The sequence below is a fragment of the Knufia obscura genome, assembly GCF_036327395.1.
Source record: "Knufia obscura strain CCFEE 5817 isolate CBS 148926 chromosome Unknown scaffold_4, whole genome shotgun sequence".
Lineage (NCBI taxonomy): Eukaryota > Fungi > Ascomycota > Eurotiomycetes > Chaetothyriales > Trichomeriaceae > Knufia > Knufia obscura.
The window spans coordinates 2,015,890-2,035,614 of record NW_027042690.1 but is presented as its reverse complement, the minus strand read 5'-3'; the positions used below and the strand labels follow the sequence as shown (position 1 = coordinate 2,035,614).

Genomic DNA, 19,725 nt, shown 5'->3' with positions numbered 1-19,725 from the left:
GCGGTGAGTAGGTGTTGCCAGCGCCTGATGTCAAAAGCACATACTGTGTATAGTGTGCTTGGCATGTAGAAACTGCTACACTCTGGATCATGCTAGTTTTCAAATCCACAGCAAATTCGTGCGATCAGTTGCCCCAAACTTCACTGATCCGAACAGAAGAGATAAAGCATACGGATATGGCCGAAGATTCCGTGTCCAAGCGGCAGCATGTATGAAAGCTAGACAGTGAGGTGAGATACGCTGAGGATATTTGACAGCATTAGGTCGCATGTCCACGGGTGGATGAGTCTAACCAGACCTTGACGACGACCACGAGGCAAAGTAAGTACCACTGTAGATGCGACTTGCGGAGACGCCCATAGGAACTGCGGCGTACGTACTTTGTCGCGACAGAGAAGGCACGATCGGTTGTGAGGGGGGCACCACGGCATTCAAACTGCATGCGCCTGATTGAGACCAAGATCACATCTCAGCTGTAGACTCCTACCTACAACATTTCGATACCTGATGATTGCTGTACTAGAAGCGCCAATCGGATACATTATTTGTGCAGCTCGGACGAGCGACTACCGTCCCCTCCCATTGACCAATCCCGCACCCTTCCCCATACTATGCACCTCCGCGCTCTTCCCCTTAAGCACCTTCTGTACACTCACCGGCCCATTAATCTCCTGATCCATCTCCATATACTCCTTCGCTGCATCCTTAGTACCCCTCTCAAGCAGGTAGCTCATGTACATCGTTACCAGCTCCTGTACCACATTCGTCGCCAACTTCGTCTTATGCAGCACATCGTCGACGACCTTCTTCATGTGGTCGTGGTGGGCCTTCTCCGTGTCGGGTGTAGCAGGCTGATCGATCTCGAAACGCAAGAAACTCGTCCAGAAGGTCGGACTATCGAGGTAGTGCGACTGATGCTTCTTGAAGATCTGGCGGGCTTCGTCTGTTGAGCCTTTGGTGCGCCAGGTGAGGCGTGCCCATTCTGCGACTACGGCCGCTTTGGTTGAGTTTTCGACGTGAGGTGAGTCGAGTTGGGACTTGTAGACTGCGATTGCGGCGTCGAGGCCGTCGTGGCGTCTGCATGTGTTGGCCCACGATACTATCGTCTCGACGTGGCCGGACAGCTGCAAGAGAATCGCTTCGTGAATGTCCTTGGCGACACTGACTCGGCCTTGCATTTCTTCGAAATATGCATATTGCAGACGCACGGCTGGCAGTGCGATGGGTACATAGAAGCATGAAGCACGCTGGTAGATGTTTCTGACTTCTTCCTGCTTGTTAGGCTGGGCTGACATCCAGCGGGCATATCTCAGCCAGAACTCTTCGTGTTGAGCGCATGTCACGAGACAGCGCTCGTAGAGAAATTGAATGCGGGCGAAATCGCCTTCTGACTCTTCGAAATCGAGATACTTCCGCCAATTGACAACTTGACTCTCATCGAGATCGGTGACGTGAAAGTAGGGACGCTTAATCTCTGACTCGTACTGCCACCGCTTCGTGGTCTCTGCTTGTGTCTGGTGAAAGAATTGGAGGTGGTGTTGATCGATCCGGGCACGCAGATCTCGTTCGAACTCCATTTGGCTTCGACCAGCTTTGTAGCCGGCACCTTCATTCTCTAGATCCATTTGAAGTTTAGTGAGGAGACCAGTAGAGACGATGGCGGTAAGAGGTCGACTTTGTGCCATGGTTCTATACTTCTCGAAGTACCTGGCGTACTGATGCATTGGAATGTGAATCACACGATCCAAGACAGCGAAGATCCTATCATGCTGTTCCATGCGCTCCTCGAACTCGATGTATTTGTCCCAGAAAGGGTGAGCTAGAAAGTCCAGACCTACACATGTCGCGCCTCGTTCGAAGAGCCTGTGGAGTATGTGTCAGCAAGACTCATCATACAGGAAAGGACAGGGTGGATATGAGGGTGTGCAAACATGAATAATCATCTCGCGCAAAACTTCAGTCCACCTCAATTTCGTGGAATAGTAAGCTCGACCAAATCAATATAGTGTGTTTTTGTGCTTAGCATCATAAACGTTGAACGCGCCTGACAGTAAGTTATGAGACAGGAGCACGATTTGGGTTTGGACGACCTCACCACTCATTTCTGACTGTAGTCATCCCGTACTGGTTGTGTGTGCTTGCTCTGTGTATAAGTTGGGCATCGTTCTGGGCTATACTCACTCTCGAATAACGTCGGGGTCATGACTGGTCTCGGTCTTGAAAGAACAGTAGTTGGTCCACAGATCGACCGAGTTCGTGATGCTAGACACGCCTCGCTCGTAGACCAGTTCTGCAGCCTCAGTGCCGGCTATGGAGAACTCGAGGTCTGCATATTTCTTCCAGTATCCAAAGAAGAGAGGAAACTTGGCAAGGAAGCGGTCGTAGACATTGCGCACAGAAGTGATGGCCTGTGAACTCGAGTTCCTGTTGATGCCGCCCTCAAGGCCCTCGCCGCATCTGACGAGTTTCTCCCATGTTTCGAAGTTGTCTGGGTCGTCCTCCTATCGGAGGTTTTAGTATGCAGATCTCATGTCAAATCTGTGCGACTCACGACTTCTACCAGAAGCTTCTTCAGCTCGACACTGTCCTCGTCGCCATAAGCGTCCATATGGATGTGATTCTTCGAAGCAATGTAAAAATGTTTGTCTTCGTGTAAGGATTCGACTCAGATGGTCGCTGTCATACGACTACTCTTCGACGGTGGTTATGTGATCAATAGCGAGTACGATATATTGCGCTATTATACTACCGGTCACATAGGCTGAAGCGTGGTAATGTGCAGGTTCGAGTGTCACTACTACTGCAAGAGCGACCCGGCGCAACTGCGATCGGCAAACTTGCCCTCACAATCGCGACTCGGACGTCTGGATGCGGAGCCTCGTCAGGGCGACTCCAGCCTTCTCTTGAAACGAAATGTTTCGAGCCATGGAGGATCATCGAGTAGCACCATCCGCAACAGCTTCATCTGGTATCCAACACCTCGTCCAGTAGAGAGCGCAGCACGACGAACACCGTGGAACCTCATTGCTTAAACCCTTGCCCGATCAACACCTTCGTCATGGCGGCCATGGCCGAGTCTACTGCGCTCAACCTTCCCCCTCGACTCGTTACTTTCTTCGCGAAATACCCTCCACGACTCTACGGCATGCACTTCACAGGCGCAACAATACCAACAATATCACAAAAGATCGCCAGAGAAGGAAACAAAAAGACGGGCGCAGCACCAACCGTGATCCCAGCCTCAACCACCACAGCAACAACCGCACCAGACACAATATCAACCTCAACAGCACCAACAGCTCCCGCCATAGACCCAACCTCGACCTCAGCCTCAACCCCAACAGTCCCAATATCAGAAACCATATCCCAAACCAACCTCGACTCAATACCCCCAGACGCAACACCAACCTCCCCCTCCGCCCAGTTCTCAACACCAACCACCACCTCCCCCCTCCTTGACCCCGAAACCTCCCAACCAATCTTCGCACCCACCGACACCCCACCCAACCCCTTCCTGCCCTACCGCAACCCCGCCACCGGCCGCTGGCGCGGCGCAATCATCTCCCTCCGCCGCCAAGCCGAACTCTTCAAGCTAGCACGTCACTACGGCGTCGAGCCACTTCTTCCTCCCTCGCGGAAAGCCTCCTCGTTCAAGGAGACTAGACTACTCGAGCGTGGGACACCGATTACAGATGATGTTGATGGTGGTGCAAGGACGACACTAGGACCGCGTGTTAAGGGAACTGGATTCGGACAGAAGGTTAAGGGTCATAAGTGGGAGAGGGGGATGGGCGTTACGCTGCAGAAGAGGATTGCGGCGATGGAGAAGATGCCTGAGTTGATAAGGGAGTGGAGGATGAGGGGGAATGGGAGGGGGTGGAAGAAGTATCCGAAATAGATGGCTTGAGATAGGAGGTAGATATCTTTGGCATCTGAGATGTGGGAGCTTGGCTTTGATAGAGGTTTATATGTGTGATCTGTGTGTTGTGGTTCTATGGGTGCGTTAAATTTGTGCCTGCCTGCCTATGGTCATAGCGACGGAAACAGCATCGTGGGTATTTGTGTATAAAAGCGGAGGTGTATGTGAATGTATAAGATGTACAGATTCCTCAACCCTATAATGGTCAATGCAAGACGCCGAAACTTATGAATGATCGCGGCGTGAGATCAGTATGAGAAGTCAAATGCAGCGTCGTCTTTGGCATTGCAATGATCAGGAGGCGCAGAAGCCGATGCCCAACGCAATGATGGCACAGACGTGTCACCCGACGATCCCGACAGTGAATATGCTCTTGAGAAGAACAATGAGTCGTACGATTCCTACAGTGAGGCCAACTCACCAACCCAACAGCCTCCAGGTTACACCGAGGAGGCCAGAAATCTAGTACGATCGTTCACTTCAGGCTACAGGGATGCGGAAGCCACAGAGCCAAGGTCAGCAATAGCATAACATTTCGTCTCGAAGACACAAGTCTAACATACGTGAATTTGAGACGAGATCGATGCGTTGAAAGAGGCAGTCCCTTAGGGATTACAGAAGGGTCAGTCGGGTATGGAATCATGTGAAAATCGGACGTCTACTCAAATCACAGAGGAAGCCATGGTATTTGTACTAAGATACCAAGACTCAACATTAAAGAATGATAAAAGCAAACAGATCGGCAGGCCAGGGTTTTAGCAATTGAAATTGAGTGTGAGATCTTGATATTAAGATTCATACGTATTATGTACATCTGCACTGCCCCTCACGCAGCGTAAATTGGTAGAACTCCCTTTCCTTCATTGAACTCCATGCTCTGTAGTAACACGAAGCTATTCCTCCAATATTGTACAAGATTCGTCATCGCCATGATCGTAGAACCATGAGTCGTAAGAAATTCGTGAAGGTGGCATTGGTGAGTTGAGTGCCACGAGATGTAATGTACAAGTAGTAGAGGTTTGATGTTCCTCGACCCGAGTCAAGGTTTTGTGTGTTGTAGTTGAGCTTTGTCGTGCATGACATGATAGTCGAGGTAGTGGTGAGCAGAGAGCATCCCATAAAGGTCGTTGCTCGCCTGACGACCCGTGCCGTGAAAGTGATAACGGTGATCGAATGGGACGTCGCACGCCAGGAACGGCTGCTGCTTCAGTGGCTCGCGTCGTAGGTGTTTTTCTAATAGATGTAGTCGTGAATCTAAAGAAGCTGCTCAGGTGAAGGCTGTCTTGAGCTCCTCTGGTGATGCCGACTCGTAGGTGGCTGGCTAGCAACAAGACTGTTCTTTGAGCTCGGGCTCGTAGACCCTCGAACTGTAGTGCCTAACGGGCTTCTCGAAGACCTGGTATTCAGGTCATCCGAGCTGATACTGCTCCTGCTCCTTGTTGGACTACTCGATGCAGAAGTAGTGGAGGAAGCATCCGAGTTGCTTCTGCCCTTCGATCGATAGCAGTGATCACAGTCGCATGCCATGTTAAGCCTGCGCTCAATTGCGTCCTTGTTTGAATCGAGTTCTCGGACGATCTCGTTCTTGAATTGTTGTTGTAAGCACATCCGTTCAATATGTTTGGATTGATACATGTTGAACTGTGTTTGAGCTGATCTTTTTCGTTCGGCTGTGCGGGCTTGCCAGGCTAGATAGTTCTGGTAGTTTGCTTTGTCTGCGTCTTTGGTGATTTGGGTGTCTGGGAATTCCATCATTCTGACCATTGTAGGTGGATGTTCAGGTTCAATCTGGATTTACTTGGACTGGGTGTTGAGGATGAGATGTGTAATTACGAATCATGCGTGAATGTCAAGCTGAGGTACCCTTGTGGGTGAATATATGTTGAGTGGTCCGAGTATCTGGTGATAGAAGAATAGGAAGAATGAAAAGAGCGAGTTAGGGAGGCTGTGAGGTGTTTTGAATCAGCCGCATATTGAACAGACCTATCGCTTGGTGCGCCAATGGCTGCGAAAAGACTTCCATCAGGAATTATGTCCCGATCATGGTACTCGTGAGTGCCAGATCCTGGTGTTGCATCACATTCCAACGGGCAAGTCACAGCTCGCGGTTAACCTTTCCGTAATCGCTACTGACCACACGCAAGCGATCAGCGGCAGTAAGCCAAAGCATCGCGATGGCAATCATGGAGTCGGCGGAAGATGGTTTCGAACCAATAACGTGAAGTGAAGGGAAGTTGGACCTGGCAGAAAAGTGCTCGGCTCTGGGAGGGCTCATGGCAAGTGGGGTTTGCCCAGCTCCATTAGCCTAGAGCCTATTCTGTCATCGCAGGCACAGACTATTTAGCCAAGCACAACCAGGCATTCTGCGAATTCTCCCAGCCAATGATGTTGCTGTACCAATCGCGATCCTTACCCGGACTGGATTTCCTGCCTCGATAGTAGCCTGAATGCCTCTTTATTATGTCACGCTAGTGAATGCCTGACGGAGATGAATCGCGGGAATCGAAATCCGCTGGAAAGAATGGCCTTAAGCAACAATAAGCGGCTGATTGCTAGCGGATTGATGAATCCGTCGCATTCCAGAAACCCCGTTATGACCTCAAGCGTCACCAGCGTCTATCGATGGACGTTGTGTCTCATCGCACAGATCTCGAGCAACATCAGCTTTGATCATCCGCGATGGCCGTGCAACAACGTACAACAAATACAACCTCGCTCAACTTCTTACAGTCAAATCCTGGAACTTTAGTTACTTTGCCACAAAACACAAGGGTGAGAGCCATTCACACTCTCTACCGAGCTCCTGCTTTTAGGCCGCTCCGCCGTATCTTGCGGCTCCGGCTGGCTCGAAGAGCTGCTTCATACCTGAGGCAGAAGAAAAGTGGCGTATAACTAGGGTCAAAGGGGAGTACTGGCTAGATTCCACCGGATCAAGTGCTGCATATCCGATTTTGGTGGCAAAGTAACTAAAGTTCCAGGATTTGACTGTAAATGTCGAAAGAGACGCGCGTCCGGATTTTCTGTTCCGCCAGAATACCTGCTTCATTCAGCTAGGTCACAAAGATAAAGTTGTGATCTACAGGAGATTAACCAACCTTACATACTTCAACGTTTTTCATGCCCGATGATCGAAGTCTCAAGTGCTTTTTATGCCAATCGAGGTGGTGTTAGGAATCATTCGAACCGGAACGATTCTAGCAGTTCGCCCAAGGAGCTACCCTTCATTTCGAGAAGGTTTTGTCGCGCCTGTAGTTCAGGCCTTACTACGCCTAAAAAGTGCTTCACAGGCTGTGAGAAAGCCTGACGATGACACCTAACTAGATGTTCCAGTTTGGATCCACACCGCCTCGCCAACTTTTGTTGAGAGGAGTTCTAGGCTTCGTCCAAGCCCACTTGAGCTTGCACTGCCCCAAAGTTTCCCCGGATTATTTTCCTTGCTTGCATGAGCCGAGCTTGAAGAGAGGGGGAAAAGCAGGCTTGAGCAGCTCCCAACGAAGCCCAATTCGGCTATAACATAAGCCGCTGACGTGATTGTTTCATTCTCGTACCACACGAGTCCATTTTTATGTAAGTTGGCCGAGTGCTGTTGCAACAGCCGCGCCCGTGAACCTAAGGAACGCGCAGCCACAGGTCAAACATGGGATATGGAGAGAGAACGTAGTAGAACCACAAAACCGTTGGCATGCAGCCACAGTATTGGCGAGAGCACGTTTCGTGCTCAGGTTGTGCCGCGCATGAGAAATGTGCTTGGGACTGATCACACCCAGAACCTTGCTCCTCTCTTCGACATGAGCAGTCGCCAGAGACCTAAACATTGAACAGCACCAAGTGCCATGAGCAACCCAGTGAACAGCTGCACACCGATGAAGTGCGTGCTATCCGAGTTTGCAGCTCGTAGAATCGCCCCGGCAATTGGAGGCCCCAATAGGTTCGCGATACTGGACACACTCTGAGCCATTCCCAGTCTGGTTCCAAGCACTTTCGGGTCTGAACAAACTACGGGAAAGATGCTTGGAGGAAGAGGCACTAGTGGTCCAGAAAAAGCACCTGCACTGTGTTAGCTTTTAGATGTTGGTGTCCAATCTGTTTTGTGCTTACCATAGAATGCGCAGAATGTCACGAACCCAGAATAATTGTGCACCCCAATCCACGCGAAACATACAATGCCCGAAATCAATGCGCAGCCCGTCCACGCAGACATGACCCCACAATAATTTGCGACGACAGCAGCAAGCAGACGGCCGGGAACTGAAGCAGCCTGAGATGCGATCAGAGTATATGATGCTTTTGACCGAGACACGCCTAGCACAGACTGTGCATAGGAAGGCATGTAAAAGTATGGCACCAGGTAAGCCATGAATGTTGTGAACGTAACACCAACATAAGACCAGAATGGAAGATCCTTCAATGCACCCTTGTCGAATAGTTTGCGCTTTTGACCAGAAGAGAGGGATTTTGTGGTCTCGGAACCAAGGATCAGGAGTGGTATTGCGACAATGTAAGAGCCCAGCATAAAGAACCCCAGAATTCTAGCTGTCCAAGCAAAGCCGTATTTGGGCAGACACGCCTCGAACAGAACTGTATAAAGAATCCCGCCGATTGGGGCGCCACACGTGGTCACTCCCACTGCGATCGATCTCCGTTTTACGAAGGAGCGACTGACCAATGCCATACTTGGGACAAAAAGCATGCCGCAGCCGAAACCTATGCATAGACCTTGCGTTAGGAAGATCTGCCAGTACTGCGTCGACAATGATAGCATGAATGCTCCGATGGTACTCAGAGTCGACCCGAAATATATTAGATACATATAGTATCCCCAGTCGAAGATTGGACCCGTCCATAGTCCAGAGATGATCAGGAGAAACGACTGAATGCTGCCAATCCATGCAATGGAGGAGGAGCTAGTCCCGGTCAAGTACTTTTGCTCATAGAAATTCTGGAAGGTGCCAAAGGCGAAGGTATATCCCCATAGATTGAACCATAAGAAAAAGCATCCAAGCACCGACAGCCAAGCCTTGATGCCGCCATCCTTGATCTCGGTGGGGGCAACTTCACTGGCGACTTGGGACGGTATCGTCTCTAATGGCGCCGAAGTGGTATCGTGGATAGTCTCTTTTCCATCTTCTGAGGAGGGAACGTCATGCCCGACGTGGGTTGATGTCTTTTTCTCTGACATGATGATGTTGCAATTTGACCGAAGTGATTTGCTCAGCGACGATATGATACCTAAGTCAAGATGTTGTTCGCTTGTTAGCAAGGACTTGTCATGGTCGATACAGCGTCAAGAAGCATAGTGCTGGTCGAAGCCGTATTGTAATAGCCCGGTGGGGATGAGAACTCTGTGGCACATTTCTCATTTTCATGAATGATATTTCTGCAAACTGTATGAGTCTTGTCCGGCCCAGGGCCTACTCTTAGCGCCGCTTCATGCAGCCGAAAGATTTCAGATCTTGCATCTTACAGGTCAGCACGGAACACGTGCCGAGGTACGACAGTGTGGTCCTCGCGTGGAGGTATGGAGAAAGGATATGTCCGTTTGGGGTACCGGAAGTACTTTTGGAGGTTGAGCATCTCGACTTCGTCGATGATGGCTGAGTCATGAACGTGTTGGAAGCTGTTTGGAAGCGTTGGTGAGTCCGCAAAGTTTGCGGCTTGAAGTACCTGGGTGATGAGGTTGTCATGACTGCTACAGCATGACTGGATCTTTTACGAGAACTTCGAGGCGAATATCCGGCATTTTATTGGACCGGGCGCCGATTTGCGATCTGGATCGAACTTCCCGCTGATTTCACATTCGCTAGATCGAGACTCCTGGGAGTCAGTAAGTCATCACAGCACGAGTCATCTCATCAAGGAAGTCTCGCTTTCGTGCGTGGCACTGGTTCTCACCAGCCACTCGTAAGGATCAGCTGTAGACGGTGATGTACCATGCTCTGATTCGCACTCACCACATCACATCTCGGAAGAAGGTAGCAACACTGAAAGCAGCAACCAAGAAGTTCAACTGCTATGCCTTGTTGAGATCTGGCGGTGCACCTGGATTAATGTATGTGGAGAGTGGGATCGAAAAGGACACACAAAGCTGGGTGAATACTGTCCATGGCTTGAGGTATAAAGATTATCAGCTCATTGCTCATGTTAATGGTGCGGCGCGAGAGGTCGTACCTGCCACGGAAGAGGGCGTTCTGGAGGAAGTTGCTACCGTCAAGGAGTTTGCAGCTGCGATGGAAGGCAAAGGACTTTTGAAGTGGTGGAGAACGGCGATGGGTTATGTCCATGATTGAAGAGCGGTACTAGAAGCAACATCGTGTGAAAAATGGACAGACTCCGGGGTGATAGTCCTGAGCCACAAACCTTTACGCAGGTCACTTAGCTGTGCATGGGTTTCATGGGGAAAAGACAAAACTGGTACAGGATTGAATCAGAATCTATTGCTCAAAGTTGTCCGTCCGCCGCAATCCTACAGCCGTGGCTGATCTACGAGGACGCCCAATCCATGCTTGCTCGACACATGAATACCATCGAGAATAAAATTACAGCTTCTGGTAATCCAGCTTGCCCTCAAGTTTCTTCGACTCCGCCACCTTCCGCACGGCCTTGTTGAAGTCGTCCTGATTTACAGCATCCCGATAATCCTTGATGGCGAACAGACCTGCTTCAGTCACCACATTCCTCAAATCAGCACCGTTCAGCTGATCACTCATCTTGACCACCGTCTCAAAGTCGATTTCTCCTTCCGTTACCACACCCTCGGCGTGGATTTTCAGAATCTCCAATCGGCCAACCTCGTTCGGCAGTGGGATCTCGATCTTACGATCTAATCGACCAGCTCTTAGCAGGGCAGGATCCAGAGTATCGGGTCGATTCGTAGCCATAATAATCTTTGTCTTGCCTAGATAGTCGAAACCATCCAGCTGGTTCAGCAGTTCCATCAGTGTTCTTTGAATCTCTCTGTCCGCAGATGTACCCTCGCTGAATCTCCTTCCTCCAATAGCATCGATTTCGTCCATGAATATGATACATGGTTCGTGTTCTTTTGCGTAGCCGAACATCTCCCTAATAAGGCGAGCCGACTCGCCGATGTATTTATCCACGATTGCTGAAGAGACGACTTTCAGGAAATTTGTGTCTAGACTGCTTGCCACTGCTCTTGCTAGAAGGGTCTTTCCTGTACCTGGTGGACCGTACAGAAGCACACCCTTTGGCGGCTTGATGCCTACTCTCAGGAAGAGTTCGGGGTTCTTGAGTGGTAATTCGATGACTTCTCTTAGTTCTCTGATTTGCTCATTCAGACCACCGATTCCTGCAAAAGAGACTTGGCCGGGATCTTCGAGGGACATGTTGTAGACTAGAGGGTCGACTTCTCGTGGTAGCATCCGCATGATCGTGAGGGTTGTCATATCGAGGGCGACTCGAGTGCCCTGCTTGAGTTTGGCCTTGTCGACCTTTGACCGGCAGCCAACTACATATCGAGGACCTGACGAGGCTTTGACAATGACTGAACACACGAGTTAGCAGGCAATTTCGATAACGCAAATGGTAGTGGCTCGTACATCTCTCCTCATCCAGCTGCTTCAGTACTTCGCCAATGATCTGGCCGACACTTTGTAATGCTTTGATGTTCTCCTCTGTCGTGTCGAACTCCTTCTGTTGACCCTTGATATCCAGCCGCAGAGCCTTTAGTTTGGCTTCCCATTCCCTCGACTCTAGTAATTTGTCCTTGTACTGTTGTAGTGCTTGCGCTCTCTCTGGGTCTCCGCCGCCGTCCATCGTTGCAGGTCGTTGTTACTATGGAGGATGAGTTTGGGTCGAATAGTGGCGTCAATTGACTATGCGTGAACTGAATCAAGGGTCGCAAATGCCAATTGAAGTGGCTGCCGTAGACGTGTCGTAGTGAAGTGTTAATGTGGTTAAGCACCGATATACTACACTATTGCTGGTGACAGGCACGAGAGGCACGGCGTCATGTATGCGGAGCCTTGCACAGCCTCGCCACCACTCAGAGTTGACCCGCAGTAAGTTCCAGGCTATATGTCAACTTCAACTTTTGAAGTTTACTTCGTTCGTAGATAACCTCGTGGTGCACTGGCGTACCCCCGGATAACAAAACTGAGTTGACACCGCAAGCGCGATTGTGAATTCTCGGCAAACTTGCACGTGGTAAAGTTGGTCGATTTCTCATACTTGGGGAGGGCACCAGTGCTTAAAAATATGGCAAGTTCAATGGTAAACGCTGTCGATCGAGACGTCCCTGGACCACCCGTTGACACAATGCGAAGACCGCCGAGCCCTCCTCCTCCCCCTGTGGAGGCCGTTCCTCCTCCCCCTGTGGAGGCCGTTCCTCCTCCGCCATCGGATGATGTTCCTCCACCACCGCCATCAGACCCGCGGGGCCCTCCCGAAGACGAGAATGGACCATCTCTGACCGCTCCAAAGAAGGCCAAAAAGGGATGGGGCGCCACAAAGCCCAAGGTACAGCCATTGAGCGTGGAAGAACTGGTGCGCGCGAAGCGTGAGGCGGACGCCGCAGCATCAAAACCGAAGTTCTTGTCGAAGGCGCAACGAGAGAAGCTGGCTTTGGAGAAGCGCCAGAAGGAGGTTGAGAGGCAGAATGGCGTATCTAATGGCCGAAGTCCATCCTCCGACCCGTCCTCGAGAATGGATATCGACTCTCGGGAGGACGCCAGACCCTCAAAACCATCATCAGTACCCTCTGGTCCGAGATCGCAACAGCGCAATGGCGCCCCCCCGAGTGGTCCAAGTGCTATGCGCCCACGAGCTCACGACATGTCACCACCTCCCGCCCCCAAGCCAGTCGCATTTGGCGCATCCGACTCTCGCGGCCAGAAAAGAGGAGCCACCAATGAAGACGAGAAAGCAGAAAAGGCTCACGCTGAACTCGTGCGCCAGCGCTACATGGGCCAGGACCAGAACATCTCCTCCTTCTCCGCCCAGAAGAAGCGAAAGCGCACCACAGACAAGAAATTCAACTTCGAATGGAACACCGAGGAGGACACCACACCCGACTACGACCCCATCTACCGCAACAGAAGCGAAGTCAACTTCTTCGGCCGTGGCCGCCTAGCCGGCTTCGACGACCAAGCCGCCGACATCGCAGCCCAGAAATACGCCGCCGCAATCGCAGAGCGAGATCGACTAACGGGGTCCTCCCGGGCTCAAGAAATCCTCGAAATGGAACGCCGCCGAAAGGAAGAAGGCCCCGGCAGCAGAACCGCAATCGACAAGCACTGGTCCGAGAAACAACTCAGTCAAATGCGCGAGCGTGACTGGCGAATCTTCAAAGAAGACTTCAACATCGCCACGAAAGGCGGCGGCCTCCCCAACCCAATGCGAAACTGGAAAGAAAGCGGTCTACCATCGCGTCTGCTAGAGCTAGTCGACGAAGTAGGCTACGCGGAGCCCTCCGCCGTGCAACGGGCCGCAATCCCGATCGCCCTCCAAGCCCGAGATCTAATCGGCGTAGCCGTCACCGGTTCCGGAAAGACCGCATCGTTCCTCCTCCCCCTTCTAGTCTACATCTCCGCCCTCCCCCGCCTGGACGAAAACGAATGGCGCCGCAACGACGGCCCCTACAGCATCATCCTCGCGCCAACCCGTGAACTCGCGCAGCAAATCGAGACTGAAGCCCGCAAGTTCGCTACACCCCTCGGCTTCAACGTGGTTTCTATAGTGGGCGGGCACTCCATCGAGGAACAAGCATATAACCTCCGCAACGGCGCCGAGATCATAATCGCCACGCCGGGCCGTCTAGTCGACTGCATCGAGCGGCGCATCATAGTCCTCTCTCAATGCTGCTACGTGGTAATGGACGAAGCCGACCGCATGATCGATCTCGGCTTCGAAGAACCCGTCAATAAGATCCTTGATGCCCTCCCCGTGACCAATGAGAAACCCGACGACGATGCCGCGGAAGATGCCAAAACAATGACGATGGTACTAGGGGGCACACAGCGCTACCGCCAAACAATGATGTACAGCGCCACCATGCCCGCGGCTGTCGAACGCATCGCCCGGAAGTACCTCCGTCGGCCCGCGATTGTCACAATCGGCAACGTCGGCGAGGCAGTCGAAACAGTCGAGCAGCGCGTCGAGTTCGTGAGTGGCGAAGATAAACGCAAGAAACGACTCGGCGAGATACTGCGTAGTGGTGAATTCAGAGCCCCGATCATCGTCTTCGTCAACATCAAGCGGAATTGCGATGCCGTGGCGCGCGATATCAAAAACATGGGCTTCAGCAGTGTTACGCTGCACGGTAGCAAGACGCAGGAACAGCGAGAGGCCGCGCTTCTGTCGGTTCGGAACGGGCAGACGGATGTCCTCGTCGCCACGGATCTAGCGGGCCGTGGTATTGATGTGCCGGATGTGAGTCTGGTGGTTAACTTCAACATGGCGAACAATATCGAGAGTTACACGCATAGAGTGGGTCGAACCGGTCGTGCGGGCAAGAGTGGTGTGGCTATTACGTTCTTGGGTGCGGAGGATAATGATGTGCTATACGACTTGAAGCAGATGCTTATGAAGAGCAGCATTAGTCGGGTACCGGAAGAACTGAGGAAACATGAGGCAGCGCAGCAGAAGAAGGGCGTTCTCCCGGGTGGTGGTGCAGGCAAGAAAACGGCCTCGGATGAGAGTGGTGGCTTCGGTGGAAAGGGGTTCGGAAGATGAGTGCAGGTCTGAGCAGAATTGCGGGCTGGCGTGCCCCCGAGTGCTGGAAACAAGAACAGAGGTAGCAGAAACCGTAGCTGCGAACACGGATGAATATGAATCCGGGCGTCCTCCCGAGATGTGACAATGGAGACTAATTAAATCTGCTTCAGAGACGGCATGTTGAGGTCTGGCGTACTCCAGCACCCACTATATTCTGATCTGATTCAGCATCCACTACTTGCGACTTCACCTCCGACTTCACCTCCTCCCATCTTGCCACCATAGCCTTCCACGCTCATAGGAACGGCGCTTGACGCGAGTATACTCCTGCAAGCCCCAGTTCATGCCCCAGACGGAAGCCCAGTATCGGTGACGGCGTTTCGCAAACTCTAAGTCCAACGGTCTCCATTGTCTCTCTTTCACTGTCCACTGAGACGTGTCGGGTGTGTCGTAAAAAAGGCGTTCACCTATGGCTTGGCCTTCTGGAAGTGCTTCCATGACGGCGAAGAACGACCTGTCGTGGGTGTAGATGAAGGAGATGTACAAGTGTTGTAAGATGATTTCTAGGACTTCGATTGGGAGGTCCGAGAGCTGTGCCATTTGGCGTGGTCTGTCGCTTTGTCAGTCCACGGTCACTCATCGATAGCGTCGTACTATCTGGACGGTACCTGGGGCTAACAAGGCTGATTCAAGGAAATGACATTCGTCTCGGCTTTGCAAGCAATAGCACTCTCTAGTCTGCAAGGTTGTCGGCAGTAGTATGAAGGCTGCAGGAGTATGGCAAAAAGGGTGACCGCGTCAAGTCAATCGATCTAGAAGACAATTGCAGCTGTGCGCTTGGGTCAGTAGCCTGTCTCGACTCTGACTTGGTAGTTGCAAATAAATCAACACTGAACGTGTCGCTTCACTCCAGCTAGCTAGATTGGCCTTGATTGCTCATAGTCAGAGGCAGTGATAATTTTCTGACCTACTATTGCACATTAGTTCGAGAGAACACATTGCCGCTTGAGGTTGACCCCGAATTTTCGTCGGTGAGGCGTACCTAGGTACTTTGGAAACCTCGTTTGCGTGAAGTATTATGTATGTGAGAGCGTCCATTGAGCACAGTACCTCTCCTGCAGCTCCATCAGGCCGAAGTCGAGCTGGTAATTGCGATCATGCTAGAGAAATGGCCTGATGATTTAATGGTTGTAGGTGCAGAGCTGGCCACATTCGTGGAAAACATAGACTTTGTGGTTGGACTAGTGTGTGGACAAGACCCCCAGGTAGTAATGTGCAACTGTTCGCGCCGCGAATACGCAATTCTCGACGACACAGCACTGACAGTTTCGAGACGGAAGTTGTGTCAGATGGATAGTTGCTCCCTGGACACGAATACAGCCTCCGGGTTTTGTCCTCGAACGCGACTCTGCTGACTGTTGTGCGCTTTGATTGATAGGATCGGTCGTCGTGAGGCTGCGGTCAAGCGATATTGTTGAATATCCGATAAAACAGAGGTTGGGGCTGGGATTATTTGTTCAAGTAAGCTTGATATTCTATCAGCAAGTCTATCATCGTCAAGGATCCTTGTGAGCCTTAGCCGCCCATATACCGTCGTTCGGAACGCTAGAAGTGTAGAACTTTTGCTGTGAGATCTCCATACTCACCATATGATCTCTGATGCCCTTCCTACCCTTCCCTCAACACTTTCCACTCACAGCTGAAACAACTCCTTCACAAGCTCCATAGTATGCTCCGGATCCCTAACAGCATGCCCAATCGTCCTCGGATCCTCATAGATCTCATGATCATTCCCACCCTCAAACCACTTGTCTCCAAAGAAGTGAATATTCTTATACTCAATCCCACTCACATTCTTCTCATTCTCAACATGTCTAAGACAATACGTCTTATCCCACCCCGTCGGGAACACATCAAATGATATCTGCCCGCCAATACTGAACGTAAGTCCCAGATCGGCGAATTCTTTCTGTAGCGTCTCGACGAATTTCGCTCTGCAGTTGTTCTTATCGTCCCACGCGTTGAACTCGTCTCTTTGCGCCTTGCTTGCGTTACGGCCTACGGGAGAGACATTGATCATGCCGTTTCTGAACTCGATGAATGTTCCTGTCATGGCGGGGAGACCTTCGAGTTCCGAAATATATCTCAAGCAGAACTTGGCGAGTTTCTGGTACTTTTCCTGGCCGAGGTGTTGGATGAAGGAGGTGGAGGTTAGGGGTTGACCGAGGCGGAAGGCTGTTAAGCCGTTTTCGGGGAAGCAGAAGTCGAAGAGGGTTGTGACGGGAATTGAGGGCGTGCCGAGTTGTTCTTGTTGTTTTAGGAGGTCTGAGCCGCCGACCTAGACCACGGTGTTAGTAGAGGATCAGAGTATCGCGGCGGTCTGTCGGCTGTTCAACGCCTTTGCACCCAGCCAGTAGCGGAGTCGCGCAGTGAACGTGTGAGCTGCGAGAGGGTGGGGGTGGACTCACATAGCCGATTGCGCATTTCTGTCTCAGCCTGAGCAGCAGGTCCAGCATTTCTGGTTTAACAGACTGCCGGGCCTTCGTAAGTGTCTCATCAACATCGAAGAGACATATTGTGTCCTTGAGAGGTCGGTCTTTCAGGTCTGGGAAGGACATTTTGGGCGCTGGTATATGGTCCCTTCGAGCAAGATGTCTGAGGAGTACTCGCAGGCGTAGAATTGTGGCAGCAGGAAAGAATTGTTATAGACACTAACGACAGAGTACCGGAAGGCCACGAAACGCTTTGGAAGCTGAGACCGCGATCTGTGCTTTCTGTTGCTTCACCGACACGGTTTCTTTTTCGTGGTAAACACCCCACATGTCAATGTGTCTGTCCCGGGGTCGGTGATAGGCGGGCTGGACCCTGATGGGCGGTCCGAAGGTCACTTTGGGTGCCACTAATCAGATTGAGTTTGAGCTAAGGTGGCCTGTTCCTGACTAACTGCGGCAGGTCCCTTAAAGCGCTCACTCGACGATCGAAGCAGAACTCGAAGACGGGTAAAACTGGAGGAAGGTGCAGTAGTAGGTAGGCTTCAAGGATTACTGATCATTAGGGCTGTAGTACTCGTCGGTTCACGGGCTCTATTCTATAATCATAGCCATCCGTAGGTCGTACAGTCTATCTTTTCATTACTGTGGTATCTGAGTAAAGTCTCCCGTTCATGCTTGCCCGCCAACGCCTTGCATAAAGGATCAGATTAAACATAAAACAAAAATGCTTACGCAGCAATACTACTAGGCTTCATACCCTTCACGCTCTTCCACTCCACAAAGACCGCAGGTATCGCAGTCAAACAAACCATTGCGACAGCAATATACCACGTCTGCGTCAGCGACGAGTTGTACGCTGTAAGCACACCGTCGATCTGGCTAGGGTCAACAACACTTTTCAGTTCTGTTGCACCGATGTGAGTGATGATCGATGGGTTGACCCCTTGCGTGTACTTCGGCAACTCTGTTATTAGCCTGTTGTTGAAGACGTTCTGTGCTGCTGAGACGAACAGGCTGCCACCGAAGTTCATGAAGAATGCAGCCATGGCGGTTCCGACAGGGATGTCCTGGAGCGGCAAGACAGCTTGTACTGTGATGATGGCCTGTTGCATGCCGAAACCAACACCGAAGCCGTAGATAATCTGGTAGCCGATCCAATATCCGCTTGAGGTATCGACTTTCCATGTTGTCAGAAGACCTGCACCAATGCAAGAGAGAACGACAGACGCATAGTAGAATGGGTTGTAGTAGCCAATGACAGTAGTTCCAGCACCAGTGATTGCATTGGCGATGACCAGGGCTAGAATCATAGGCAAGCAGTAAATGCCAGATTTGAATGCAGTCGCGCCTTTGATGGCTTGAAACCAGATAGGCACCCAGTAGATGAGGATGAAGAAAGCAGATCCGAGAAGAAACGCAAACGTGCATGCTGAAGCGACAGATCGCTGTGAGATGATCCGGAAGGGAATGGTAGCATTGTCTCCCATGTACCACTGGAGACCGAGGAAAGCAATAGTGATGATGCCGAATAGAACGAAAAGGAGAATGATTCGCCAGTTGCTCCAGGCATAGGTAGATCCTCCCCACTGAAGAGCCAGAAGAACAACGACCACGTCGACGATGAAAAGGCCGGTACCAACCAAGTCGAGTTGCTTTACCTGTGTCATGAAAGGCACCTTCTGCTCAGCCTTTCGTGTCGGCGACTTGAAGAAGAAAAAGATGACAAGGACTGTGATGGCGCCTAGTGGCAAGTTGATGTAGAAGCACCACCTCCATCCTGGTCCATCGGTGAAAGCACCTCCCAAGAGTGGTCCGGCGACAGAGGCAATACCGTACATCGCGCCAATAATGCCGGTATACATTGGTCGTTTGGCCATAGGTACAGTGTAAGCAATGATGACCAGGGCACCGGAGAACAGACCAGCCGAGCCAATACCAGCAACAGCTCGGCCTACGATCAAGGCGACAGACGAGGGTGCAGCACCGCAAACGGCTGAGCCGACTTCGAAGATGCCGATAGAGACGAGGAAAGTCCATTTGATCGAGTAGAAGGTGTACAGTTTCCCGAAAAAAAGTTGGAGGGCGCATGTCGTAAGGAGATAGGATGAGGCATACCAGCCAATATCGCCGAGGGACTGGAACTCATCTGTAATCTTCGGTATGGCTGTCGCGATAATCGTGTTGTCCAGTGCCATCAGGAACACTGCTAAGCATAGCGATGCAGAGATGATTGCCAACTTCAAGCCGCTTGGATACTCGATCTCGTCTTCGTCGTGCTCGCCCTTTTCTTGTACCGCTTTTGCCTGATTCGACTCGGGACTTGAAGACCGCGGTGGCGTAGGCGATCTGCTTGCTTCTCGCATCCCATAACTCTCTGCAACTTTGGTACTAGGCTCGCGATCCTTCTCTAGGCTTTGTCGCACCAACTCCTCTACTCTCCGCTCCTCCGCCTCGAGCGCAGTAGGTGCGCTGCTCTGTGTCTTCTCTTGATCCATACTTGGGTGATAAGGAATGTATTGGTATAAGAGGTTTGTTTTCGAGCCAGATGGAGTCGGCTCTCGTGAAATGATCGGACTGGGAACAAAAGAATGGTCGTCCTCAACGTGAGGGATGGAAGCGTAATATCTGTCTGAAGGTAAAGAG

At 51.4% G+C, this 19,725-nt stretch overlaps 9 protein-coding genes across 9 annotated transcripts; 3 read left to right on the top strand and 6 right to left on the bottom strand.

Annotated features, from left to right (window-relative positions):
* Positions 1 to 566: 566 nt before the first annotated feature.
* Positions 567 to 2,608, bottom strand: PMZ80_004702 (uncharacterized protein; the record flags this gene model as incomplete). Its single annotated transcript, XM_064873126.1, has 3 exons — positions 567 to 1,863; positions 2,182 to 2,501; positions 2,552 to 2,608. The coding sequence occupies 3 exons, from the start codon at positions 2,606 to 2,608 to the stop codon at positions 567 to 569; spliced, it is 1,674 nt and encodes a 557-aa protein (XP_064731784.1).
* A 450-nt stretch (positions 2,609 to 3,058) lies between these two features.
* Positions 3,059 to 3,898, top strand: MRPL25 (54S ribosomal protein L25, mitochondrial; the record flags this gene model as incomplete). Its single annotated transcript, XM_064873125.1, has 1 exon — positions 3,059 to 3,898. The coding sequence occupies one exon, from the start codon at positions 3,059 to 3,061 to the stop codon at positions 3,896 to 3,898; it is 840 nt and encodes a 279-aa protein (XP_064731783.1).
* Positions 3,899 to 5,173: 1,275 nt separating this feature from the next.
* On the bottom strand, positions 5,174 to 5,683 carry PMZ80_004700 (uncharacterized protein; the record flags this gene model as incomplete). The annotated part of the gene is made up of 1 exon (XM_064873124.1): positions 5,174 to 5,683. One exon carries the CDS (start codon positions 5,681 to 5,683, stop codon positions 5,174 to 5,176), a length of 510 nt encoding a protein of 169 aa, XP_064731782.1.
* Positions 5,684 to 7,976: 2,293 nt separating this feature from the next.
* PMZ80_004699 (uncharacterized protein) lies at positions 7,977 to 9,190 on the bottom strand (the record flags this gene model as incomplete). The annotated part of the gene is made up of 2 exons (XM_064873123.1): positions 7,977 to 9,148; positions 9,184 to 9,190. 2 exons carry the CDS (start codon positions 9,188 to 9,190, stop codon positions 7,977 to 7,979), a joined length of 1,179 nt encoding a protein of 392 aa, XP_064731781.1.
* Positions 9,191 to 9,843: 653 nt separating this feature from the next.
* Positions 9,844 to 10,206, top strand: PMZ80_004698 (uncharacterized protein; the record flags this gene model as incomplete). The annotated part of the gene is made up of 1 exon (XM_064873122.1): positions 9,844 to 10,206. The coding sequence occupies one exon, from the start codon at positions 9,844 to 9,846 to the stop codon at positions 10,204 to 10,206; it is 363 nt and encodes a 120-aa protein (XP_064731780.1).
* Positions 10,207 to 10,455: 249 nt separating this feature from the next.
* On the bottom strand, positions 10,456 to 11,692 carry RPT4 (26S proteasome subunit rpt4; the record flags this gene model as incomplete). Its single annotated transcript, XM_064873121.1, has 2 exons — positions 10,456 to 11,420; positions 11,476 to 11,692. 2 exons carry the CDS (start codon positions 11,690 to 11,692, stop codon positions 10,456 to 10,458), a joined length of 1,182 nt encoding a protein of 393 aa, XP_064731779.1.
* Positions 11,693 to 12,133: 441 nt separating this feature from the next.
* Positions 12,134 to 14,608, top strand: PRP28 (mRNA splicing protein prp28; the record flags this gene model as incomplete). Its single annotated transcript, XM_064873120.1, has 1 exon — positions 12,134 to 14,608. One exon carries the CDS (start codon positions 12,134 to 12,136, stop codon positions 14,606 to 14,608), a length of 2,475 nt encoding a protein of 824 aa, XP_064731778.1.
* A 240-nt stretch (positions 14,609 to 14,848) lies between these two features.
* Positions 14,849 to 17,208, bottom strand: PMM1 (Phosphomannomutase 1; the record flags this gene model as incomplete). Its single annotated transcript, XM_064873119.1, has 3 exons — positions 14,849 to 15,200; positions 16,288 to 16,928; positions 17,059 to 17,208. 3 exons carry the CDS (start codon positions 17,206 to 17,208, stop codon positions 14,849 to 14,851), a joined length of 1,143 nt encoding a protein of 380 aa, XP_064731777.1.
* Positions 17,209 to 17,810: 602 nt separating this feature from the next.
* Positions 17,811 to 19,577, bottom strand: PMZ80_004694 (uncharacterized protein; the record flags this gene model as incomplete). The annotated part of the gene is made up of 1 exon (XM_064873118.1): positions 17,811 to 19,577. The coding sequence occupies one exon, from the start codon at positions 19,575 to 19,577 to the stop codon at positions 17,811 to 17,813; it is 1,767 nt and encodes a 588-aa protein (XP_064731776.1).
* Positions 19,578 to 19,725: the final 148 nt, after the last annotated feature.